We start from the raw sequence: 27,792 nt of genomic DNA on the forward strand, positions 1-27,792 counted from the left end.
AGCAGTGTCTCCTGTTACAGCACTGGCTTCAAACCCTCCCTTCACTCCACCAGATGATGGCTTGCCATCAGCTATCCATAAATTTGTCACTTCTAGTCTACAGCAATGAACAATACCTGAGCATAAAAAGGCACAAGATGATTGAGGCATCTCCTTAGCACCAATGCAGGCTACTGCAAACCGCTCCTATCTCTCTCCCCCACCCCCCATTTAATATTGGCTTCCCAGAAAAGATAAAGTCAGGAAATTAGTATAATCTCCAAACCTTCACGGAAGCCAAAAAGGCTGCATCAAACCCTGGCAGGAAGACCACGATGAAAAGCTCTGCTGATCGAACACACTAGAGTTTTCTACAACTGGTGAAAAGCCCATTGGGTAAAGACAAACAGCTGGCTGGGGAGCGTGGAGGAGACTCTCTCCCACAGCAAGGGGAGGCTGGCATGATTTACCCACTTTCCACTCCAAGCATCAGGTTCTCCACCTATCTCCTGTAACACACAGCACTGAGGAGACACAGCCCATATAGCTACCCAGGGGGAGAGGTCAAGAAAGGTAAGAACCAGATGTCATGTATACAACTACCAGCAAGGTACAAGACATTACATTAAGGGCACTCTAAAAATCTTTATAGCATGAGACATTTTTGTGCACATGATGGATGCAATCCTATCCTCTGCACAAGAAACACCCTGAGGAAAACTTCTAACACCAACGTTTTTCTGTCTAATCTTCATTTTCTGGGGGCTATAATCAAGGGGATGGCAGTCAGCTATCCACCAACACCTCAGAATCTTTCTTGTCTTTTGAACTGTCATGTGAGATGGAGCAAGCTGGCCATTTATTTCCGTGTCCCAAATAAACACAGCAGCTGGTCCATGCTAACACCCAAGACCTGCATTCAGCCTTTAATGTCAGCAGTTCTGGCAACAGCTGAGCAGAAGACACGCTGCATTTCCTCCACTTTGGGCTTCCAAGCAGGTCCCAGATCACAGGAGAAACGTGAAGGACAGGGATCAGCAGGTGGGGGACTCTGGGTCACCCATGAGGGAAAGTCCCAGGCTACTCCAGGGGCCATCACTCACAGGGGTGGGAAGAGAAAACATGCATGGGAAAGGTCTCAGATTTTCACTGGAAGAGTGAAACATCCTTTTGATGTACCAATCTCAGCAAAATGAGGCAAAACCAGGAATAACAAGAACGCTTTTCAATGGATGAGTCAAGGTCGTGACTAGAACTTACTGCTAATGCTAGATAGCAAAACAGCTGCCTGGTCATTTGATTGCCCTGAAGATGCTCATTCCAAACTCTCCACCCTTCACTCTTCACTGATGGTCACCAAACTGGGGATGTAACACCAAATCCACCTGTTGAGATCAAGCCTGGAGAATATGGGCACTTTGAATAGGAGCTTCTATTCCAAACTTCTGAAGATTTGACATGCAGCTGACCCATCCATTGATGATTGTCCTGAACACAAATATTGAAAGGAAAGGTAATTTTGGAAACCAGTCTAGCACTTGAGGCTTCATGGGCATAGAAGCATCTTGCTGTTGCTCTTGTTCTCACCATCTCAGCAGAAAATTACCAGGGGCTTTAGGTACAATTGGAAGACCTGAGCTGAGCCCTGCATGTGAGACCTGCATGGAGGACAGAGGTAAAAACAGTAGCCCTCTTCAAATAACTAAAGGAAGAATAAGCATCAGCTGAACCAAGGAACAGTTAGGTTTCAAGCAAGTTTTCTAGCAGTAAAACAGGGAAGCCCTAGAGCAGATTGCCATGAAGAATCAAGGGAGTTTCCATCACTGCAGGATTTTGAAGACAAATGTAGACAAACGCCCATCAGAATAAACTTAGTAAAGTAACTAGATCCATCTCCTGAGTTCTATACTGCTCATATACACGCTAACCCTAACAACTTTTACTTTTTCTACATTAGGTTGCTACTTTCCATGATTTTGTCAAAGAGCAGAGCCTAATGGTTATTTTAAAAGGAAAGGCTGATTGCCCCTCTGTGCTTCAGAAGAACTCCCAATTCTCATGAGATAATAGCACTAGGTGCTCTTTTCTCTCTGCTTGATAGAGTTGGTCCTGGCAGCATTACTCTCTGAGGGTACAGGAAGCTGGAAAATAAAAGCTTGAACGCTTGCAAGGGTGGTTCAACAGCTTCCCAGATCAGCATCATGGATTAGCAGAGCAAACACTGCCCTTGTCAGCAATGTGGAGATCTGGGCTGTCACCCACTAAGAACAAAGTCTTTTGACCACATGGAAACTGCCTGTTAACCTCTTGCAGGATAGCAGCCTATGTTGGGGAGCCCTACCTCTTCTGCATACAGAAGCTCTATTATAGACATGGATGAACATACAAGAGGACATCCTACAGCTTTGAAGAAGGAAGAGGAAGAGGAAGGGAGCAAAATAAAATGTGGATCCTTAATTGTGCAATTAGAATGAGCCTGTGAGGGAGTTCAGGGGAGTCAATTACCATTACCCACACACAAACAAAAAAGTTGTCCCATTACAGTAGACTCTGGAAGTCCCCAACATGACAGCTGCTCGACCCTTCTAGAAATGGCTCTCAGTAACAATTATGGTATTTTGCAACTGGCAGCCAAAGCAGTGCACACAGAGTAATGACTGCGACCTAGTGTTTAGAAGATCAGTTCACATCATCTTAATTGGCAGGTGCCACATCACTGCAAATAAGGAACGTAAAAAGTCCTGTGAAAATATCTTTTTCATCTAAGCTGGTGAAACAGTCAGTGAAGTTCCACACCAGCAGTGCAACTCATGCCACCAACAGTTAACTATCTGCAAACAAAACTATCTACATCCATTACTGTCAAAGGCAGCCTTTTCCTTTGCAGAATCCCCTCCTGCCCAACACATGCAAACAAAATCCACTGTCTTTTCAAGCCTCACTGAGCAAGAATGCACACAGCTCTTTCTGAACAGCATCCATGAGCAAAGTTATGTGGGAGCTACTTGGCGCTGATAGAATATCCCTGCACACAACATGTCTTGAGGCCAAAACACACACACACAAGTTTGTTAGTTCTTCCACAAGACCTGCTTCTTCCCTCTTGCCAACACCTGGGTCCATCAAATCTTCTAATGAAGTGACTGAGGCACCACTCCCTTGGAGCCTGTTCCACTGCTGACTCCTCAGCTGTCTCCAGGTTTACGAGCAGAGATTTTTTTTCCTGGTCTTAGCTCCCCAAACGTCCTAAGGCATTTCTTCCTCCATGTAGATCACCACTACAAGGGCAGATGGAGCCCTGGAGAGCTGGAGCACATCTTTCTGAATGCAGAGCATTCTCTTTCCTCTTCCCTCTGCATTTCCAGTATCTGTCACTTCTGCTTAGACTCATTTCATTGCTTCCTTTTTGGTAGAAAACAACCCCTGCTGCAGGTGTAACCCGGTGTGCCATGCATCACTTCCTACAGGCACCACTGGGCGCTATGCAGACCCATCACCCTCCCTCTGATTCACAACACTATCAAAGGATCATTTACTCCATTAGTACCGTTACAGGCTTCTCACCCTAATGAAGCCTGTTCAGTTTCCCCATCTCCTCTTGCTGGTTTTCTCCATCTGGTTTTATCTAGCAGTCTATTGCTCTCGACTCCCCTTATCACTCCTAGAGTTGACCCCTCTTAGGACATCCCTTCTTCACCAGCTTGACCACCGTCATTAACAAATCCAGGTGATAAAATGAATATTGACCCCTACTCACTTCCTTCCATCACCCATTTTAGTCTCTCCTGCAGTAGGCTGGGCGGGGGTCATTCCTTTTTTTTTAATCAAGTTTATTTCATTGCCACCCAGGAAATACCTCTTGCAAGGTTAAATGATTCACTACCCAAAAGGAATCTTTAAAGGTGCTGACACATACATGCTTAAATGTGTTCCAGGAGTTCTGAAATCTGCTGCAGAGAGCGCTCACTGCAGTCACAGGCACATTCACCTGTGCATTAACAACTCAACATACGTTTAACAACATAGCCCTGTTATACACAAGCAGTGACGCTTCAGGATGCTAGAAGCAAGCTACCCATGGTTGGAATATTCCTTCTTGTTCACCAAAGTAGAAGCAGACGGGATTTTAAGTCATCCCATCTAAAAAGGCACCAAACATTTTCCCCATCATTAGCGCAATCCTTGAACTGTGTGAGGAAAAACAAGCTGCTTCTGGAGTATTTGTGAGCTGTAGTCAGAGACAAGCTGTGGGAGGCAGGGGGAGAAATCTGTCTTATCTGGAAGTATGAATTTTGGCTTGACCACTGGTTGCCAAACTGAGGCATGTCAAACTGATGCTTCATTACTACATTTTTCAGGGTTCATAAAGGAGTCAGTTGTCCTTGGAAAGCATTGGTGGTTTTGGTAATCTCTGCTACAAGGTTAAGCAGGAGGGCATGGGAACACCTTTGGAAAAGCATCTGTCAGTTCAAGATTCTGAAAGGTGAATCCACTGGTCTTTCCAAAGTATTTTTTGCCATAGGAAAAAAAAAAAGATCTGTCTTAAAGAATTTTCTTCTTTTTCCCCCAAAGGGATGGATCTGGGAAAGTAAAAACATTTCTCCAAGGCTCTGCTATGAGACAAAGATGGGATAGTTGCATTTACCTGTTCATCCACAGGCATCCTTCACAGAGGCTGGTAGCCTATGCTACCTGAGTTTAAGCTGTTTCACAACAGTGAGTAGAATTTAATGAATCTCTCAAAAAGCAGAGACACTCCTTCATGGAGAATTGCCTTAGAGAAGTTTCCCAATTACAATTCTGCACAGGATTTCTGTACATAGATTTATCTGTAGTAACATCTTAATCCAAACCACACACCTGGCTATGGCACAGAACATGCAGGTATTTCCTCTCGTTAAGCAAGCAATACTTTAAAATAGGTTTGTCTTACATGTTACTCTTTAGACTGCTAAAACCAGGAATAGTGATTTCATTTTTCATTATTTATTTTGCTATACATACCATAAAAAAGTGTGGTACATTTCAAATTCAGACAAAGGCGGGTGATTGATCACTGTCTGGTAGCAAGATAAACAGATAAAAAAAGTTCTCAACAAAAATCAACTTTTAGCTAAGCAATTAAAATTACTAAAAATGAGTCTGCAGAGTCCAAATGCAGAACTTAACCTAATAGCATCTCTTCAACATTTCATGTCTCCAATTCTTGCAGGTGAATGGGTGTCTGTCTCTGTAAAACTATCATATCTCTTTTTAAAACAAACAGTAGGTAATATTCACTAATTCACCTGCCAACTTCTGGCCAGATATTAGGAGGGAAATGAGGAGAAAATTTCCATCCCGTTCTTGTAGTTAATCCTCTGTAGCAAAGCAAGAAAAGCCTCACGCTAAGCTAATAACATAATCCATTTTTCTCAGCCTAATAAAGTGATATGGCTAAACCAAGGGTAGTGATTCAGAATGAAAAAAATAACATAAAATGAACTCAAAGGAAGCATTATATCTCTAGGAGCCCAGAAAACCACCATGCTTTGTCTAGTGCTTTAGTATATCACACAACTCCAAAATTCCTGAGACAAACCTTTGGGAAATGAGAAGGAGCAGGCACAAAAGCTTTCCCGAGTTCAGTACTGCGTGATGTTCTCAGCAATGGTTAGAAGCTTCTCAGAAAGAGTTAGCTACTACAGCTCTCAAAACTTTTCAGAAACCAAGTAAGAGCTTGCAACACATAGCCTTCAGAAAAAAGAAAAAAAAAAAGAAAAAAAAAATCACAGTGGGGTGCCTAACTGTAGCATGTTTTTCTAGGTTGGTCAGCTTGTTAGAACTAGTAGAGACTGAACTTTTTGGCCCAGTCCCAGCATAGCATTTCAAGTTTATAGGGCTTAGGTCTATGCTTTGGTGAACTGGAATCTATTAAGGTAACGACTGCATCATACGGGTAAGCATTTCTCACAATACTAGAAGAGAAAACCCTAAAATAACAGTTCTGTAAAATTAGATATTTTGTTTGTTGCACATAAACTCCCAATTCTAAAAATGCATGTATTTTCTGGAATGCTGTAGTCATGCGATGCCAGCTGAAGGACAAGTTGAACTTGCATAGTTACGTTTTGGAACGCTCCAAGCCCAAGGTCTTGAAAGGTCTCCTGTCTAGAACATAAGGAAAGTTCCTATGGGTTTGGGTTTCATAAGAAATGAAGCCTCAGCACGGTAGAACCTCCAGCGATATTCAACATATAGTTCTGCATTGTATTACTAGGAGCTGGCAAGAAAATTAACCTATCAACAAGCCAAAAATGCTGGTAGCAACTAACATCATCTCTGTTGCTCAGGACAGCTGAATCCTTGGTTTACTGCAAAAGCCTCGCACTGTGGCAAATACACTGATGAAAACGAGAAGACCGTAACTGGTATGGGATTGGGGACAATACTGCAACAGCAAATTTGTCTCCAGAGGCCTGCCTTTGAAATAGGTCCATCCACCAGCTCAAACAACTTTTTGTTACCGTTTTCCCAGTTTTCTGCCCTTTAAAGCATTCATCTCCAAGAGCTGCTTGAATTTACTGAAACCGCATGAAGGCTTCCAAATTCATGGGTTCTCCCACCTTCCCCCCTCTGCCATGCCATAACCCCAAAATCTGAGAAAAATTTCAGAACCACAGAACTAGTTATAAAAGTAAATACTGTAACAGTCCTTCCCCTAACTGAAAAAGCACCTCTTGGATAAAACTGTGAGATGTGAGGAGCTACTTCTAGAACTTGCATGCAGATGGCTCCTTATAAAAATCAGGAGAATTTTCTCACTGAAGCTATTTAGCAAAAAGCAAACGTTCCTTTGCAAGGCTTTGGAAAACAAATGGCACCAAAGGTTTTTTTTAATTTTTTTTTTTTTTTTTTTTTTTTGACAAAAGATGCTCCTTAAGAATGCAAGCCATAAATGTGCTGCTTCAAAATTTTAAAGTGCGGCTATATTCCAACCGAAGTCCAACAATAGCAGGGGCTTTCATGACTTCAGTGCTAGCGCTGGTAAGATACACTTGTTTTAGACAGCAAGAGTGCTAATAGCCGTCACAAGGCTACTACTACCATAGTGGATTTAGCTAGGACAGATCCAAGGGATCAAAAAATGGAATCCTCCTCCAACCTACAGTTCCAACCAACTCTTAAAATGAAACACAAGCTGCAGAGTTAATTCAAGAGGATCCCTCAACTCTAGCTCCAACCATTGTTTGCTTGTCCACAGACTGGAGAGGAGACTTGGTTTTTCCTTGGCTTACACTTTTCAGACACATTCCAGTGGAGAAATTACTGATGCACTCACAGTTATGTAATTTTGCAGGCTTCAATGAAGCTGTGTATATATACTTCATTGAGCAAATTCGGCCAGATGCTGGTGATACTGAAGCCAGAGCAAAATGTAACCTTTTCATTTGTGTTACCTCTGCAGCAATGACAGTGGTAAAAATGTGCTATTGATTTTACCCAGTTTCAGCACCAAAAGTGTAAAAAATATTAGGGTTTTGGCTTTCAACCTGAAACTTGTTAAAGAAGTATACCTACACTATCATACAGAAAACAATTTAATTGTGTGCCCTTTACACACTTTTGAATGTAATTCTGGAGAGGAATTAATAGACACTGTTGCTTCAAAACATTCAAGACATCAAAAAAGGAGCATAATATAATGTTTATTTGCAGTCTCCATTATTTCCAATCCAGCATTCACCACTTTTCATACATGAAGTACCACAGGTGTCTTCCATATGCATTCTGCCTCAACTGACAAGATTTACAATTGTATTTATTTAAAGCATTTGATCAAGATTGGCTATTGCTACACAACTATTTACCCAATTCTCTGGCCTCTGTACCAGAAGCGGCAAGAGAAGCACTGAGCAGACAGCTGAAGAGTTATCAAAAAACTTGAATTCAAGAACCAGAAACTCCTAAGAAACAACCCTGGAAAAAGGAGTGTTGGCTGTAAGATCTTTATTTCTTCCATAAAAGAGGAAGGACTACATCATCTAAGCAGAGAGTTTCTGAATTGTATTAAGCAAGATGGTTCAAGCTTATACCCAGAGTTTTGGGGGGGGCAAATAAATAGCCTTGCCCCAAACACCAACCATAAAGACAAGCTGTTGAAAACTGGTCACATTTTGCACTCCCTCAGAAACCAAAAGGAAGAGGGAAAACAAAGCAAACCCCCAACTTACGTGCTAGGATGGAAGTATAAAAATGTCAATTATTTAAACACAGTACTTCTCCAGAGGAACGTGCTTGCAGAAACAAAAGCAATGCCTGTGCAGTAAGTATCTTTTCAATGTCACTTTAAAAGCTATACAATCCTATCTGGATATGCGAAAGCTAATAATGCCGGAGGATAGAGAAAGCAAGTAGGCAGCCCACCATTCTGTGGCATTAAAAGGTGATTAAATGAAATTCACAAACGGTTTAGTGACATTTCTGATAGACTAATCACATAGCAGTGCTCTAAATAGAGAAACAGACCCATTATCAAAATATTCCCTTTAAAAAACTTGTAACTTGGCAGAGTACTTAATGTATTTATTGTGTGGAGATAATGGCTTCTCACTTCAGATTTAGAAGAACATGGATGAAAAGAGGGCTCCCCACAGCTGTATGCACTAGCAAGAACTAGTACAAAACCCCTTCTTTGCTTTAAGTGTCCATGTTTTGGAACAAAGGAAAACTAACTGTTGACCCAGTTTATGAGCTCATCTTAAAATCAGCTTGTACTTTAAAAAAAAAAATTGTCTTCTGTTAATTGGCAGTGTTCAGCTACAGACACCAACCATTCACTTGAAGCAAAACTTAATTATTTTCTGACAGATTGGCTAAAATTGGCCAGAGAAATCAGAGCTGAAAGCTCAAATACTTTTTCCAAAGCCATATACAGCAGGATGCATGGCTTCTCACTATTACCTATCAGTTTGGTTCCCCCAACCTCCAAGCCGACCCTGCCAAAGCACAGTTGTTTCTCATTGTGGCTACTGCATTATCAGTACTTTTTATATAGAAACAACACAGTGGTAATCTATACAAATACTTTGCTCATTTTTTAAATTCAGGAAGCTGCCTTCTTCATGGCAGGTGCTCTATTTCAGACAGCCACACTGATGAAAACATCCCTATGTGGCAGATGCCTAAAATTTAAAAAAAAATGAAAAATAAATAAAGCCAACTGGCTCTCAGATCTGTCACAAACACATTCAGGATATTTCTAGCTAAATACAGTGCATAATTAACAGTCATCTTAGAAAGACTTAACCTTTATTTGCCCATTTATCCATTTATTTCAGTCCATGCTTACCCCCACTTTTCTCAGTACACTAGCTGGATCACAAAACAGATTTCTCCACAAACAGTTCAGCCAAGAAGAATCTTTTGGGGCTGGTCATCCACTTTGGAGCTGTACTGTACAATACAGTTGTAAGCAAATTCTGAATTCAAAGCATGGGGTTTTGATATTTGAAAACCACACTAATATTGTGTACAGAAACTGGCATTCAACAGTATTGCCTTTTCAAACATTTTCCATTGCAAACTCATCTATTTTCACAATCAGAACATTTTTGTCTGAAAAGTTTATTTTAGTTTTCTGAACACTCTAAAGCAACTATGCTTTTGATGTTACACAAGTGTCCAGATAGGATTAATAAAAATTAAAATGTTCTAAATTACAAATTTAATTCCTGTAAGAGCTTGAGAAAGGAAATAGAACAGAAAAGCATGACATACACACATTGTGAAGAAACCCCAACTTTTCATGCAATGGCAGGCAAGATGTAAAAAGCCACCCAAATTCACACATTTTTACACCGAATCATCAGAAAAGTACTCTGTAGTAAATCTGTACATCCAAATACATTTGGGATCTACACCTAAGTTACATTATTTAATGTTATATACACTTATTACCCCTTGTATAATGTCTAAAGGAAAATCTTCATACAAACCCAAACAAAAAAAAAATATGCAAGACTAACTTGGAAAAAAGGAGAATCACTTTAGACATTCAGTTAAAATGTTGGTTTTGTTTTAATCTAGACCTCAAAGTGTTTATTAAAAACCAAACAATCCTCTTCATTTAACATTTTGCTTTCTAACTGTACAGTAAATTGCATTGCAGAGAACACATCCCGTCTTCAGACTGTGTTTTCTTTGGATGGATTTAAGATGTAGCTGGATATTACTTTCAAGATAAATAAAGGGAAGTTGGTCCAACTAGAACAACAGCTGATATATTACATGCATATGGGTTTTTAATATATTTTAAAATTTTTTTTAAACAAATGAGTGTAGGGTATAGTTGATATTGCAAATAAACCAAAAAGCACCTAGAGTCAAAATAGAAAACATACCTCCTATCCTGGCAATGGCAGTAAAAATCAGAAGAGTAATCTTTCTGGAACAGCATTTTTACATAATTTAGAAATGTTAAGTACCAGGAAGACTACTAATCAAGTAGTTTTAGCAGCCAAGTTTCCCTCTTTTTATTGAATGGAACAAATGCTTTAAATAAACCGTTTGTCCTCTTCACTGAAGAGAGCTAGTCTATTCATCTTTAATGAGCTAGGGTTTTTGTTTTTTGTTTGTTTTTTTTTCAGGGGGGAAGATTAGCCACGTACTGTAGTAATGCCTACTGCATATAATCCAAGCATTTGCTGTGAACAGTTGGAGAAAGCAGTCAGTAAGAACCTAGGATCAATGAAATAGCTGTTACTTTAAGCCATCCACAAAATGGAGACCCATATAGTGCCCAGTGTTAAAACCCAAATCTCTTCTCGCGCTTTTTGTTGTGCAAGTTCATCCCCATGAAAACAGGAGCTGATCCATAGTTCAATTTTCTTATTTCCTTAGTCAATTTTCACATTAGTGTAGATTTTACGAACAAAGGCACTTGTTCCCATGTAACCAATAGCTCCTGCAAAATAAACCAAAAACGTTGAACATGTTGGAGAGCTGATCATCAAAATAAGCCAGCAATTTAAAACACACACACATTTTGAGAGAAAGTCACATAAAGCATGCACTCTGCACACAGAAAATTATTTACCTGCAATACTTGTTCTCAAACTCTAATTATCCATGCTCCCAGTGAATGTCTGGCAAGAACTCCCCTAGTCTAGCAATCTAAATCCATTAAGCCATCTTACCAAGAGGCCATGCTCACTTGGCCTCGATAAATATAGCAGCCCCCCTACTGCTGCCAATAATCAGGTCCCTTTTTCTGAACAGAGGGTAAAAAACATACAATCACCCACACTGCAGGGAAGGTGGATGGGAGAGCGGGTTTTTATTATAAGTTCCGTGCCTTCTGGATGAATGTTTTATTGGCAGATGGCTTTTCCCTTCCCACAAGGCACAAATAATAATAGATCCCCATCCCAGGAGTCTTAAACTCCAAGGAGGTCTGTACAAAGAGATTAAACTAGTAGCAGTTAGTAGTTAAAGGAAATTGCAACCTGTGGTTTTCAAATTAGTAAGAGTCATGAGCAGAGTATGCATTGTCACAGCACTAATAAAAGAACAGGTCACTGGGTTTTTGATAGGGGCAACAGTTTGTGCTAAACCGCAAGTACTGCAGGACTAAGGACATCTAGAAAAATGAAAGAAATGTACTGGACCAAGACCTCTTCTCAGTAAGAGATTCAACAACCTACCTGGTCAAACCCAGAACCTCAGGTTTGCCAGGCTCAGGAAATACTGTTGTCTTACGATATCTGCAGGGAATATCTTCACCTCTTCCAAGCAAAATAAGAGTAAGTTAGCCTTGTGGAAGTCAGTTTGGCTAATTCCCAGGTTAGAAGTGAAATTGAAAATCAAGCAAGAATCAGAGACAACTGCTGTCAGATTGCCAGAATAACACATCATAAGGTACGGGAAGAAAAGGATAGAGAAGTCAGGGCCTGTAACTCACTACAGAGAAGAGAACTCCTAACATAAAATGTCTGGATGCTCAGTAAAGAATGGACTCTAAACAGAAAAGATATTTTTGCTTCCCTGAAGCAATACAGAAAAGCCCAGAACAAAGCTTGAAATAACGTTTTTGGTGATCTGGGATGCACCAGACTTGTACAAGATGCGTTAATACAAGAGCCTAACCAACTCTAAAAGTTTTCTGCCAAAACTTCATTTTCCAATAAAAATATAAAGGTTTTTTTTTCCTTTAGAAATTAAGGCCGTACAGAGCTGTAGCTAGCATTGCTGACCACAATGTTATTCAGAATCTGGAGAGTTTTTTAAATCCTGGGGACTGATTGGATAATTCATGAGGTCAACCATTAAACTCTCACAAAATTTTGGGTTTTAGACCCCCAAAAGCCCAACTTTCATATCTAATCAGGAAATCTGCACAAGGCAAGCCTGATGCATCATTCCAATGCTATCAGAGTGGTAAAGACCCTGTGGAGTCAGCCTCTGTGCTGCATAGCATTTCAATCGGGGAGTTGCATTACTAACTTGGACAAAGTAGAGTTTGATTCAAACAAATACAGCACATACAAGATCAGGTTGCTGTTTGCAAGCCTTAAGTGTGCTGAGGACACAGCAGATGGAAGGCCTGGCAGTTCAAGGAGAGACCCGTACAGCATTCAGACCGACCCAAGCATGGGCTGTGCAGAGGAGGTGACATGAGCTTGGAGTCATAGAGGAGAACATGCAGATTCTTCTGTAGCCTGTCAAGAAACTCATCTTCTGTCTCATGCAGTAAATGGACAAAATAATGGCACTGAACTCCTGTTTTATCATGTTTTGCCTGTTAAAGCAGGCACTGCCAATAGATCCAATGCCCGTTTTAGTTGCTAAACTCAGATACATTCCAGAACTTGGTCTTTAAGGGTTTCTCTAATGATGTGATGCCAGATATCACAGAGATTTGGGAGAACAAAGCATTAATTGTGTTTCAGTTGGGATCTAGAGAATGTGTGCATGAGATGGAAGTGAGGGGAAGGAGTAGAGAGTAGGAGTCACAAGCTTTCAACCCCATAAACAAATCATAACATATCCTGAATCACAGGACCCTTATCCAGGAAGGCCACAATGGCCAATACCCAAGGCAGGGGTTAAGCCTCAAGGCTACTTCACAGGCGTTGAATAAAACGTGGGGTGGGGAGGGGGAAACCCTAGACAATGACAACTAAAGAATGTCCTCCTGAAACAAGTGCAGGACAGTTGGTTTATTTGAATAAAAAAAATCCATAGTAAAGGGAATTATTTTATTTACTTATAAATATCATCTGATAAGGTGTTTAATAAGTTGGTTATAGCCTATGCAGATTTAGCAGAAATAGACTGCAAGCATATTTCAGCAGAACAACAAGCTTTTAAATAAAAAGAAAAATCCAAATAGTGAGGAAGAGCTACCGCAAAACAGAAAGAGATTAATTCCCATCTATTACTTCAAACCAATTAACACTTGCTACAGTTGTGACTCTGTAAGCACAGATTTTTTTTAAAAAGCCCTTCAATCATACTTACAGTATTTATCTGGGTGCTGAAGTGTGGTATTGCAAGAGGCCTTTCTATACAACCTAGCTCCTAAGCCATCTACTGAGTTGGGGAATAAGTTTTATTCTTTTCTGTCACTAAGAATGAAACACGAGGAGCTCAAAAGGTTTGGAAGTTCTCATGGGCTCCCTACTGTCCAGTCCCAGAATTGAGATGCTCTACAGAGGGCAGCAGACTTTGTGGATCAAAGCATTGCATATCACGTGGGATTTGAGTTCACCAGGCATTGTCAGGGGCACTCAACCCAGAGCTGGATGATACAAGCCTACTGAGTTTCCCTGTGGCTGCTTTGGACACTAACTAGTTTGTCTCATATCCAACTGTGTGAACACACCCATTCGTGTGAGCCTCCAAAGCACAGCCCTACACAATTTTCATAGGAGACATACAGTCAGTAGCACGCACACTGCACAATTCTTTAACACAAATGCCTTTGTTAGACCTCAATGGCAGCAAGTTCCCTAGACAAATGCTTTTTGACAGGGGATTTTTTTCTTCCCTCCACATGCTGAAAATGGGAGTTCTCGGTAAAAAGGAATCTCACAGCTTCTCTTCCAACGCACTTAAAAAGACAAAAAGAAATCTCAACAGAGCTGTGGAAATAAAGTTTAATGTGTTAAAGTGTCTTCTGATTTTGAATAAATTTGGATTTTACTCTAATATTCCATCAAGTAATGTCCTACTATGACAAGAAAGCATTCAACAATCTTCCCTTTCCACGCTATAAAAAACATTTTAATTACAAAAACTGGTAGGCAAGCTTGGCTTCTGCATCATAGACATTTTAATCAATACCAGCCTGAGCACTTTAAAAAGAAAAGATTAGAGCTGAAAAGTATAAGCCTATTAAAGAAAAAAAATATGGCTGCAAGACTATCAAAACAGCAGGCAAGTCTTGTAATGTGCCAAGAACCTGATGAAGCAAGATGAGATTGTATGAGAGAAAAGGGGAACAAGTATTCAGCAGTTAAGTGATGATTTCCCTCCCCTTTTTATAAAGCATTGTGAATTACCCACCCTCCTAGGACATCAAGAAATGTGTACTTTACAGAAAGTAAGTTCCTGTAAGACTTCATGTGTCTCAAATATCTAACTCAAAGAAATCCTTCCACTAGAGTCTATAGGACTATTCATTCACTGCTAAGAAGGAAAGTATTAAATAAGGATCACACATAAAAAAGCAAACAACAACATAGGAAAGTGCAAAAGAACCAAGTAGCATTTTCTGAAAGTCATACAGCAAAGGATAAAAATAAAGCTAATAGGTGAACAAGTATATTTGACTTTATCAGATGACCTCCATGCCGAGAACTATGTTTTTTCTATACATCTGTCAAAACAGTATCTTAAAAAGCAATGAAATCCAGCTGTACACAGGAGCACTCTGCATTCTCCTTGCCTCTGAATATTCCAATACTTATTTCTCCAATGCTATCCTGAAGTGTCAGCCCTTTCTGTTCCGGTCACTCTCATATATACACATGCCACAAGATACAGATGGTAGCATCCATCAGTATTGTAATACCATTGATGCCTCAATGCACGTACCTCGCTCCTTGTCTTGGGGCGACAGTAAAAACTCTGAAACAAAATGCTAGCATGGACCCCAACTTAATTTGTAATTTATTTTGCAGAATTTCTTGCCAGCTATTGAGTCTTTCAAGCTTGCACTCAGGGTGAAATTCTCTGCACAGTATATAAATTAGAAGACACAATCCACAGAAGTCTCATATTAGGTAGGAACCAAGATAACTCTAAGATTCTTTTTAAAGATTGAAAGCTTTTTCAGCACATCTTGCAGACATACACACTCCACCACTAAAACCACAGAGCTAAAATCAGGAACGTGAGCCTGAAAAATTCTCATAGAAAACTGTTAATATATTCGAAACTTACCACACATTATTCCCAAAGCTGTGCTAAATACTGCCATATAACCAAAGTAAAATGATGTTTGAAACAAGCCATACATCCTGAAAAAGAAAGATAGGAATTTATGCTAGGTATTTTCGCCAGGTTTTTATCAATAAACTTATTTGGCAATATGGTAACCTGATATTCAAGCAAGAAAACTACCACTTACTTTGTCTTGAAAAAGTAGTAGTAAAAGGAGTACATGTAAACATAAATCGCAGTTGATGCCGCAGAAAGAAAGCTTGTCCATTGCCTGAAAGTAAACACACATGTCCATCATATATCTAATCAAAAGGCTCCCAAGAAGACACACAATGTGCTAAAACCTTACCCTGAAAATAAAGTGTACTGGTTCTACAGGCTTATTTAACTAAACGTGTACGTTGTCTGGTGTAAGTGACAAAAGCTTCTATGGCAACAGCTACCACTGATACCAAGTGATGATCCTTCTTCATATTCCTGTGCCCCTTGACTTTTTTTTTTTAATACGTGCATACAAGCATGCACAGATGCACACACAGAAAGCTCCTCTACAGAAAGGACCCAAGAACTGCTTTTATTCCCTACAGCTAAAATCTGGACATGGGACACTTTGCAAAGACCCATCGAGACTGAAGAACATAACCAGATTGTGAGAGTTTTCTATAATAATAAACTATGCAAATAATGCAATACTTACCACCTATAATCCTCTGCGTTTAGCAGGAAATACGTACAAACGATAGTCACACAAACTGTCACAATGCAGAGGATAACCAGAACCAACATCATAAAGCCATAAACATAGTAGATCTTGTAAGCCCAGAATGAAGTAAAAATGAAATACCTGCAGAGAGTAAACAAAATATGCAGATAATATTGTAATTGAACTTAAATTATCATACTTTTTTATCAAATTGGCAAATAGCTGACGTACTCACATTTCAATAAAAATTGATCCAAAAGGGAGGATTCCACCTAGGCAAACAATAACAGCTGGTTCCATGAACCTGAAAGATATTAAGATTAGTTTAAGGACAACTTTAATCTTTCATTTATAAACATATTAAGACATATAACCAGGTAATTAATATAGCACAGAGAATTATTTAAAAGGCATGCTAACAAGAACATTTCTGCCTCATACCAGCATATTAGAAAGAAGATTCCCCCAAGGGTGTCGTGTATATGGATAGGAGGAGTTATTCTTGGGGAAAGCTGAAACAAAACATAAGTCTCATGCCTATCACCTACAGGCATAAGGTTAAGCATCTAACCAGACTTAAAGCCTATGGAAAGAATCTCTCTTGCCCAAAAAGGGCTTAAGCAATCAAACCCCACAACATCCACTAGCCTTGAATGAAGGCAGTGAAAACTCAAAGCTGTTGATGGCTACAAATACAGCAAAAAGCACAAAGAGAATTTTACAGGGTAATGGTTATATAATTAAGAACAAGTGTTTCTTTTTAATGCTATACTGAGTCATGAGCCTATGGCCAAAAAAATGAATACTCAGCTACCTGTAGATGATACTGTCACTTAGTAAAGGTGACCCCTGTGTAGTACTTGCAATGGTGCTGAATCTAGCTAGTAACCAGTGATTTAATTTGCAGCTTCTTTTATTATTTATAGGGAGACTTGTCTAAATTGACGGTGTGCAATTTCATCATCTTCAAGAGAAGTATCTTATTTCTTTTTATCTGTCATGCTGATGCAGAAAAATCCATCAGATTCCCAAGATACAGGTCACAATATAAATCAAATCCTAGCATCTGAGCTGCATGACCACTAACAAGAGACTAAGTGTGCTGCACTTCCTGGATATACACATTTCAGTGCCCCCTTCACTTTGTCTGTTCCATTCCTCTGAACAGGGAAAGCAAGAAAAATCTATTAAAAAAATCCTCTGAGGATATTTTAATTTCCATAGCTTACTGCTTCCACCTCAGAATTAAATTAATAGGAAAAAGTGACTGCATTCATAATTTTCCAAAAACCCAAGTCTACCTTTTGAGACTAAGCACCCACCCCTTTATATTCACTTCAAAATAATAAAGGCTTATTCGCAATTCGAAACATATACCTGAAGTATTTTAGGCTCTTTGCCATCAACAAAAGTGCAGAACTGGGAGCAGCATTGCAAGCTTCTCCCCACCATCACCCTGCAAATATGTCTCACCTTGTACATGGAGACCATTAAACAGAACAGTTCTGCCTTCAAGGCACATTCAATCCTAAATCTGTAAGAGGTATTAACTAAAGACGAAAGGTTTAGTTTCAAGATACCCATACAAGAACTGGGTTGGGACCAACCCTCTTATATTAGAGACTGAAGAGCATTTCAGGCCAAATGTGAATCAGTGATCCAGGAATGTAAAATTTGCTACAACTATTAACCATTAACTGCACTTGGTGTTTTTATTTAACAGAAAAATCATATTAAGGAAATGTTAGTAGAGGTGTTCTTCTAGACACAACTCAATTTAAATAAAGTTATTCTAGAATGACTTTTAATGATGACATCTGAAAAGTAATTTTTAAATGTACCGAAGTGAATATATCTAGTTAACATGCATGCTTGTCTTTACCATTTTTTCTCTGGTATGGGACGAGGCACTGCATTTACACGACATGGAAAATTAGGCTGTCCTGACAGATTTCGGCCAAGAATCGTACCAACGAGGTTCAATGGAAGAATGACAAAGAAACAAATACAGCACACTGCCACCTGTAAGCAAAAAATAAAATAATAATTAAAAAAAAACAGGTATGAGATGACAAAAGAAGATAACCAACCCACTCTGTATACATTAGTTCTTAGTAGTTACTGCTATAGAATCATACTCCTAGTTATGAAGCATTAGTAAATATACATCTATTTTATCAAATGGAAGTATTTATTTCCCAAGAAACTTCCTAATAAACATTATTAAGTATTTTCTTGCATCAGTTGAGAGAACAGAACCATTTTTTTTCTGGTTTCATCTAATCATTATACTCAATACATGGCAAAGGAATGAAATGGCAATCTTCATGGTACTTCATCACAGAAAGTTTTGTCAGCTTCTCTTAAACTTTTGCAGAGTATGCTATCCCTGGGAGTCAGCAACTAGCAGTTAGGCAGTTGCATACAAAACTACAACTCCTGGGTGTAAAATTTTTAATCCAGTCCAAAAAAGAAACCCAAACAAGAACTGCAAAGCCATGTTAGAATACTACCAATCAGAATTTTGGGTTCAAATTTCTCCATTATCCACCAACCATGTAATTAAGAACACAGACTGCCAAAGACACAAGTGACCATTGGTATGCACAGATACACAATTTAGAAGCAAAATAGCCCTACTTACATATAGAGATTAGGTTTATGCACAATGCAGCATAGTCAAGCCAATGTTCCAGCTCTTTCTGATGGAACAGCCTCTCTAAAATTTTACCATGAATCTTTTTTTTTTTTTCCAGTATATGTATGTAGCTCTACTTTTGCAATTCCTTGAAAGCATCATATTTTTGTCTTCCAAGATGGGAAAATTTAACTGTTTAGCCAGATGTTCTCTACTCATAACTCTTTAGCACAAAATGAATTAGCATTAGACAGTTAACTTTCTGATATTGATAATTAAAGACAAAACAGTTGCCTGTAATGCAATAACCATAATTCTGAATATTGACCCTGTAACCTTCTCTATGCAAATATATGAAAACACTGCCTTTTAAAAGCACTGTTGCCTGAGGCTGTGTGTACACCCTGGTGCCTTCTGAGCAAAGAAGCTATATTCCTCTTTTACTCCATCAGGACACAAAGTCCATGGCAGCTGATTAATCCAAAACAATGGACAGAGGACCAGGTGTAAGAGCCACACACTGACATGTTTAAGCAGCAGTTACTCCAGGATAAATAAAGGGTGTTCACATATGTTATATTTACAGAAATCTACTGCAAGTAGCTGAAAAGCAAGAACTACTAGGCTTTGTGAGATGAAGACCTCCACTACATTAGCTCAATACAAACTTATCATTAAGTCAATCACACCACTTTAAGGCAACAACTGACAGAAGTCAGTAGGTTATCCCTCTATTACTGACTTGTATATTACTAGTCTAGGCCAGATGTGAATGGAAAACATTGCCTGGGGTTGGATGGAGCAAGCCTTCGCGCTTCACAGAAGGGGTACACCAAATAGGTGGTCAACAAGCAGCAGCACTGTCCAGACTGCTCTATATATCTTTGAGGAGTAGTTATTAAAGAATTACATCATAAGCCACTAAAATATGAAGCTTCAGTGGTAAATAAGGAAAAGCTAAGGAGTTTATACTTGCCAACAATAAAGCAGATTTTACACAACTAATACTTTAGTATCTCCCATTTATCTTCTTCCATTACTTGAAAAAACACAGGTAAGCAAGCATAGTATCTTAGGTAGGACACTGAGATTGGCCAAGAATAAATTACAGGAGAAGTATACAACTCACTTAATGGATGTAGGTGCTGCCCTTGAAAACTGCTCAGTCTAAAAAAAAAAATAAGCAGGTGAGAATTCTCAGAGAAAAATGTCAAAAAGTATTGGAAACAAAGAACATCATCTTGAATGCTACATTTACTAAAATCTTGACCAAAAAGTCCGAGCTTGTTTGAGGTGCAGTGGGTAGAAGAGACCTTCAAGACCTAAGGCCTGGACAGGATCCAAAGAATTTCCACGCTGACCATATTGAAACCATTTCCATTTGCAAGAAGAGCTTGCCCTGCGTCCTGCCTGGCAAGGACCTCCAGGTGTGTTGGGTGGCCCTTGTCCACGGTGCTCCAAGGCACTCTGGCAGGTAGGTTTCAAACCTGGCTGAGGCAGAAAGCTCAGACACAGGCAGCATGAAAGCGCATCTGTACTGCTTCATCCAGCCACAACTGCCTTTTATAGTACAGTTATCAAGATGTCTGTAGCTTCATTTGATCTCGGAAACTACCCCTCACTGGGAATAGTGGTAGAAAGCGAATCCACTGCTTTACTGCAGAATGAAACTGTCCAGGAACAGTCTTGGGTTCCAAGCTCACCTGGAACAGAATTTAGTAGCTTGTAATTGTCCATCTTGCAAAACACATCTACCATAGGGAATCCACATGGAAAGAATATAACCTTGGACAAGGAACCAAGCAAGGAACATCCAGGCCTAACCACTGATTAGCTGGCAAACTCCTAGATGAGAAAAGACAGTCAATAGCATCTCATTCTAGTGACACCAACTGCAGAGCTGAACAGCTTCAAATCAGGTGGGCAAGGAGAAGGCCCAACTTCTTCCAGCAGGGCTTGGCTATTGTATTGTCTGGGAGACTGACTCAGCAGCAGCTTTGAAATCTAAGATGTTCATCTGCATAAAACAAGCTGAGACAGACCAAAGTTCCTTGAATAATGGCTTCAGTAAGTTCTGACAACCTGTCTCCAAGTACACTTGTAACTGGCAGCCGTCAGAAAATCTGAGTGCTTATGGTGTCATTATCGGATCAGTCAAAGCATGACTTATAATGGTGCAACATCTTCCATTCTATTAACCGTTTGGCTGAAAAATGAACTGATTTCGGGCAGAACAGCTAGCATCTTCAGTCAAATCTAGTAAGCAGCATTAGGTAAAGTCAATGTTTTGTTGAACAATGAACTGACTGTCTTAATGCTCTGAGGACAGCTAGAATTGAAGCACTTTTTTCCTTTTTTCCTGGAGCCATTCAGGAGTCTAAAAATTATCTGAGATAATTCTGTAGTGCAAAGGAGGCCCAACTAAGCAAGCAAGGACAGACCATAATGCAGGCTTAGGAATGCCTCCCACTTCCACCTGCCTCTGATAAGCTGTCCAAGCTGGTAAAGATGTGAATGTTCTGTGTCCTGAGATAACCCCGCCCTGGTCTTAGTATGTTGACCAATACAACCAGTGCTGGTTAGAATCAGCACACACACGCATCTTCTTTCTCACTTTCAACTCACTGTCTGTCTCCACAGTAGTCTACCTGCTCAGACTGATGCTTGCTGAAAATTACTTTCTTCATTCTTGGCAGAAAAAGCCTTCTCTGGATGCAAGAGATGACTGGAAATAGCTGGCTTTTCTAGCTTCTGCCTTTTCAGGCATGTTCCTCTTAATTTCAGATCTGAGGTGATGACACTGCTTCCCTCCCAAACTGAACAGGTAGTGCCTGTTGCCACAGATGGCAGGGCTGTGATGATGCAGGCTTGGCAATGACTAAACCTAGGGAGCTTACACCCAAACTGAAGGAAACACAGGGCAATGGGGTACACGAGCATCTTAACTGAAAAAGAGTTGAAGTTATACGATTTCTACCTCAAAGGTTTCAGAGAATAAGATTACAATGGCAAAAGCAGCTCAGACATTTACTGCCTTCCATTTCTTCCGAATGGTAAGAGGAAAGAAGGCAGGATCAACACACATGCGTGCTCTGCCCTCCAGCAGAAGCACCTCTCTACAGAGGTCACTGGTAACATACTAAAAAAACTAAACACCAATAATAGCTGTTGCATGACAGGCAGAGATAAGAAAGGTAGGTCTTCATGAGCCTTTTAAGAAGAGTACTGCTGTAACATCAGCCAAGAGAAACTGAGAGAACAGTTTTAACTACTACTTCAGAAAGCACAAATTATGCAAACAGGCAAATCTACTACATCTACAAACCCAGATTTCCATCAAGCAAACAAGTACACATTCTCCATAGTCCATATCACTGAAGACAAATTACAAGAGTTTTTCTACCAAGCCAGTACATTAAAACATACCTCTATTCTGACCGTTGCATTTCTGTTGCACAAAATATCTTATTTATACACAAGCATCTGATTTAGTTTGCAGGTTTTAGTAGCCATAGAAGAGAGTATCAACTTCACTATGCCTGCATTCTTTCTAACCCCTTTCTGTTTTGTTTTGTGGGGAAAGAATATTCTACTGCCCTTGACTCAACATGCAGAATTCAGTTTTCCGTATTTGAAAGGAAACATTGCCAAGAGGGATACAATTTATGTTCTAGGGCCATGTGTTTCATATTTTCTGACAACTGTAGATTAAACTTCACTCAAAGGTGATAATTAAAATTTTTATGAGCATATCTAATATTAAACAGCTACTGGCAGGCTATGGTGCCATGAGGGAGAAAAGCAATAAAAATTAACTGTCAAAGCAGCAGCTTGATCTTTCCTGTCAGCTACCAAAACTGCACTCTCAGTCATGAGAATCTCCCCCCATACAGAGGTTACTGAATCTGTACAGTGAAACAGCTTTCTGCACATTATCTGGCCAAATATTACACAGAACAAGAAAAGAATAGAAGGCTTCAAAATAAAGTGTTATTAATTTTATTACAACAAAGTTGTTAATCTAGGATGGTGCTTTGGGCAATAAATTGAACTGTCGAAAATTGAGGCAGAAGCATTAAGCTGTGTCTATTTTCAGCAAAAATGAGAGTTTTGATCAAGGGTTCCACAGTCATTTTCAAGCAATCTGAGGAAGCACCCTGCTCATTGTATATAACTAGATGTTTTTCTATTATTAGCCAGGTATATTTCCTTATCCGGCTCAAGGCATGAAAATCTTTGGTGCTACCAGATCCTCATTTTGCAATAGCAGCCAATACTCATATGAACTCAAAGCTGTCAGGGATGGCTGCAGCCTGGATTAAGCTATCTGTTGGAGGAAACACTTTTTTCTAGCTTAAACAAGGTATAAAAGATGCAAACACCAGAGTCTCAATCCCAAGAGAAATTCAGTGTGCATAACCTTATTTAATTAAATCATTAAAAATGCATACTGGAGACGTTAGCCACACAGGAACCTACTGCTCAAACAAAACAAAAATGGTACATCTTAAACAGTTTAATAGAAGCTGCATGGATTCTGCAGTCAGAATATTACATTAGTCACAGTAGCCTTAATGGAAATCTTTAAATTATGTATCACACACAGAACAATGTAAGCAGTCACAACTTATGAAATGCCAGAATTAAGACGGTCTCTTCAAATTCTATCATGCTGTACTCCGTAGAAATTCTGCATTACTTAGTAAGTGTTTCTGCATAGAACTACCACCACACTCCTCAAACATATATGGAGAGGTCACTTCACTTGCTATTATTTAAAATTCTTTTTAATTGATCCATGCTCCATTTTTTGTGTATAATTCAAACACAGCAAAACATAAAGATGATTGATAAATACACTGAAAAGACTGACAAACATCAACAGAAGGTAAGTCAAGGTGTATAACACCTTCAGATCTCCTCTGTGTTCACCAGTAACAGGATATAATAAAAATCCAAAACCAACCAAACATCAAATTTGGGCTCCAAAAGAACAAAGAATTGAATGGTACCCACTGCATTCCTATAAAGGGGAAGAGATGAGAGAAAAAACCCAGACTCTTATATCTCCTTTATATGCTTAGGGAGTTGAAAGCTTTAAACCATTAAGTTTTAAAAAGCTCTCAAATTTGAATAAAACTTGTCACATTCTTTATTGCATTTTGAAGGGAAGGGCAGCTGAAAGATATCCCAGGGAAGAGATTAAGCCTTTGTTCAGGCTCATGATGTATTTCACTACAGAATGTTTGTCACAGTATAGGTGAGACGGTTTGCACATATCTCCACTAAAAGGGCTAAAGGCAGAGTCCCAAGACTTGAAGAATGATTTCAGAAACAAGCTTTGGATCTTCCCAGGCCCTGCCACATCTTCGAGGAGATCCCAGACATTGGAATGAGTTATACAAGATGAATGAAGCTTTGAAGTTCAAAACAGACTGCAATGACAGTGAGGTGTATGAAGGTCCTGATGAGCCCAATCAATTTGAACATTTCAAGACAAAGTGTGGAAGAGCAGATGCCATGTAGATCAAAGATGCAGCAACTTTGTGTTAGCTTGGATGTCTTGGCTTTGACACTATCAGCTGTCCTTGCCTACATTCCATAGAAAAATCTGTCTGGACGGAGGAATTAAGTCATAGAGAGGAGACTACCTAGCGGTTTGCTGGGAAGTGGCAATGCAAAATGCACAAAGCACAGAATGTCATATTTAAGGATAGTCTCTTGGCAACCTTTTAGCTCAGAGAGTTTTTTCAGCAACTCAGTTTCTGATTTTTCCAGATTTACAGTAGTCAAGAAGAGGTGGTAATTCTTGCCAGCAACTTAAATCAAGGAGGGTGGTTTCAAGACATGCCAGGGTAAAGTAGTAATTTCTGTGTTCTAGTAGATTTAGATGGCAGAGGTTTTATTTCTCCAAGAAAATAGCAGCAGCAAGTTTGCACTAGAGAATTCTGGAAGCTTCTCTACACTGAAAACAAAGGTGGAAAGACATAAAGTTATCTTATCCATAAAGCCAGAGGGCTTCCCAGGAACTTCAAACTGAAGCGTAACATGGTAATTACAAACAATTTTCATTCCCTTCCACAAACCAGCTTCATTAGTTGATTTGAAGTCATTAGAGCATTGCTTATTCTGATGAAGTTTCCAATTCATAACCTGCTCCTACTAAAAGTCTGCTAACTCCACTGAAGTTATACTGCCACAGTCATAATGATTCAAACACTTTCATAAAACCTTGAGATCATTAAAATCACTGTGTATAAAGAATCCTAACATCCTGATTAAGTGACCCCTGAAGATTTATATTCCCATTTGCTTTTGCATGTACATGTTTCCATGATCTTAAAATACAAATCAGCTGAACAGATTTACAAGACAAACTTCAGGACAGGTGGAATTCCCTTCCCTCAGCATTCCTGACCTCCAAATGGGAATACAAGTGAGAAATGTGATATCATAAATGCTTGCTCAGCAGTAAAACAGAGCCTCTTTCGACATATACAGAGATCAATGTTGTAAACTTTTATGACAGTGTTGTATATGGCTGCTAGCTTAGGAAAGAAAAAACAATACAATATTCCTTTGGGACACTAACTAATACAACCATATCCGAAGATAGAATTTTAGCCTAATTTCTTGAAGAAGAGCACCAGAAAAATTAAGTGAACAGTTTATAAACATGTTTAACTTGTTATAAGCCCACTAAATATAATATCAACAAATTCAATGTAAAAAGTTGGTATTTAGGCATGCATTGAAAATACTGGTAATAAGGAGGTGACTAGAACCAGCAAAGTACATGTAAAGTAATGACTCCTCCATCAGTAAAAAATTATTGAAAGTCTTTGCCTGATACTGAGAATTGTTCCTCTTTTTATCACCATTTATGATTTCTATCACATTCATTCATTAACAATGTGTTCTTAAGAAGTATTTTCAGTCACATACTGAATTTTATTATATCTCAAGTAATACAATATATAAGACAGAACTTGTGATAATAAGCTTTATTTTGAGGTAGATTTAAACTAAGAAGAAATCCAAGGCTACTCAAACATCTCTGAACAGACTGAACAATTTAATGTATCACAAAACCTGTTATGCAAAGAAGGAAGCTATAAAAATGTTAAATCCCAAGATTTGCTACAGATATTGAAAACAAGCCTTCCTGTATTAAGGCATTTTTTAAAGTTAATTGTGCTACTGTACAAAATTAGAAAAAGCGATTTTATGGTGCATATTGCAAAAAAATCTGCTCTCAAAATCATACCCCTTGCAAGCTCAAACAGAAATTCTGCCAAAGTGCCAAGTGATTATTTCCTACATTGTATTCACAGGGTTATTTGAGGTTGCTTGAAAGGGCCATGACAACAAACAAGAACCTGACAAAAGCCACAAGAAACAAGAAAAGTCATCACAATTAATTGAGAAAGTAATCCAACCAGCATTGTTTTTCAAGTGACAGGGTTAACACACAGACACAAGACCACAACTGGATACTAAATACCACTTCACAAAGTGAAAACAGTGATTCATTTTCATGAAGCCAGATGTCCTCAAGATGTCTCATCTTGTATTGTTGCCTGATTATTTTTTTTTCTGCTTGACTGCAATGATTTGGAAGTAGCTTTCACACTTGGAATCCTTTTGTATTGTATTTTAGCTTATAACTGGTTTGCATTGGCCATCCAGAAGAAAATTCAAGTTGCTAAATTCCTATGTTGTTACAACACTCAGCTTGAATACAAAGCAGAGGTGTCATTTTAAGCAGAGAGAAGACTGTTGTGGGCATCCAGCAGCTGTTGCTGTTGTGATTAAAATGAATTATACTTGAAGAACCTTATACCCCTCCCAGAATAAATTTCTAACTAGAAAGCTAAAGCTACAACTCACAATTGTATTTAGACTAAAACACAGTTTTCTTGATGTCTGCAGTGGTGTTTAAATTCTCCAGTAAAATGACTCACCATGGTTCCAAAGGGTATAGCTCTTGAAGCATGATAATAGATGGCAATGAAGTTAATGAAGAAGGCAGTTCCACACACCATTGCTGGAATAAGGAAGGCTCCGATGAACATCTGTTTTATCCATCGCCTTCCTGTAAGAAAGGACATTCCAACGGGACTGGTGAGATAGTGTATTTTTTTAAAAAAGTTACCAGCAAGCTCACCAGAATTTAGGTGTTTGATGACTTTTCCCCCCCAAAAGGTGAAAGAAATAAGTAACAACATACTACATCAATACAAGAGCTCAAAAAACCCTCTTGGGCAACACCTTAAGAATTTTCACTGTCTGTATTCCCTTTATTTTCCATGGTCTTAAGTAGTGTCTATATTTAAATTTAATACACCATAGATGCATCTATAATATGCACTAAATAAAAAACAGTCAGAAAACTAGCATATGCTTTTCAAGACCATCGTATGTATTTTCACCATAAGCCAACATAATCAGCATTTCAAGGTTTGATACAAATTTGATCTGTAGGAAAAAAAAAGCTAATCTGGCTCAACTATATAGCACAGTACATCTTACAACAGCAACCCTAATTTACCTAGATCTGTTTCTCTACAAATAGCTAGGTTTATACACATGAAAAGAAACATCTAACCTCCAAACTCAGATCAGAGTGCAGTTGAGACTGAACACTAACAAGTATGCCATGCTAAAAAGATACAAATTTTCTTTTGTGAACTTACCAGAAATATTTTTTTCTAAAGCACTGTAGAAGATAATAGATATTGATTACTCTTTTATTGCAGCATAGGGAATGGATTAAGCTAGTGGACTGCAAGGATGTAATTGGTCACAACTCAGAGGCATAGTGGGGCGCACTTGAAGACAGCCTGTCCAAATCTGTTATATCAATTTTATTGGGCTTCTGCTCCCTATTGATACTCATTTTGAATTTGCTAAGTATAAAGCAGAGCACATGATGGAAAGCAGAAAAACCTTCTTTAAAAGATGCTATAAACAGTTTTCCCTATCCACAATTAATGGTCTACTAAGTACTGTATACTCATCCTTTCCGTGTTAGTAAACATAACCC

General features: G+C 39.0%; 1 protein-coding gene across 1 annotated transcript in view; it reads right to left on the minus strand.

Annotated features, from left to right (window-relative positions):
- Window positions 1-9,550: 9,550 nt before the first annotated feature.
- The window catches only part of TM9SF3 (transmembrane 9 superfamily member 3), a 48,698-nt gene continuing 30,456 nt past the window's right edge, over window positions 9,551-27,792 (minus strand). The window contains exons 9-15 of the mRNA XM_049811289.1: window positions 26,711-26,841; window positions 17,991-18,130; window positions 16,344-16,412; window positions 16,103-16,249; window positions 15,593-15,676; window positions 15,406-15,482; window positions 9,551-10,924 (exon numbers count right to left, since the gene is read on the minus strand). Coding sequence (XP_049667246.1) covers window positions 10,857-10,924; window positions 15,406-15,482; window positions 15,593-15,676; window positions 16,103-16,249; window positions 16,344-16,412; window positions 17,991-18,130; window positions 26,711-26,841 — 716 coding nt within the window. The 3' untranslated portion in view covers window positions 9,551-10,856. The remainder of the gene's footprint in view (window positions 10,925-15,405; window positions 15,483-15,592; window positions 15,677-16,102; window positions 16,250-16,343; window positions 16,413-17,990; window positions 18,131-26,710; window positions 26,842-27,792) is intronic.

This window comes from Accipiter gentilis, chromosome 9 (genome assembly GCF_929443795.1).
Source record: "Accipiter gentilis chromosome 9, bAccGen1.1, whole genome shotgun sequence".
NCBI classification, from domain to species: Eukaryota; Metazoa; Chordata; class Aves; order Accipitriformes; family Accipitridae; genus Astur; species Astur gentilis.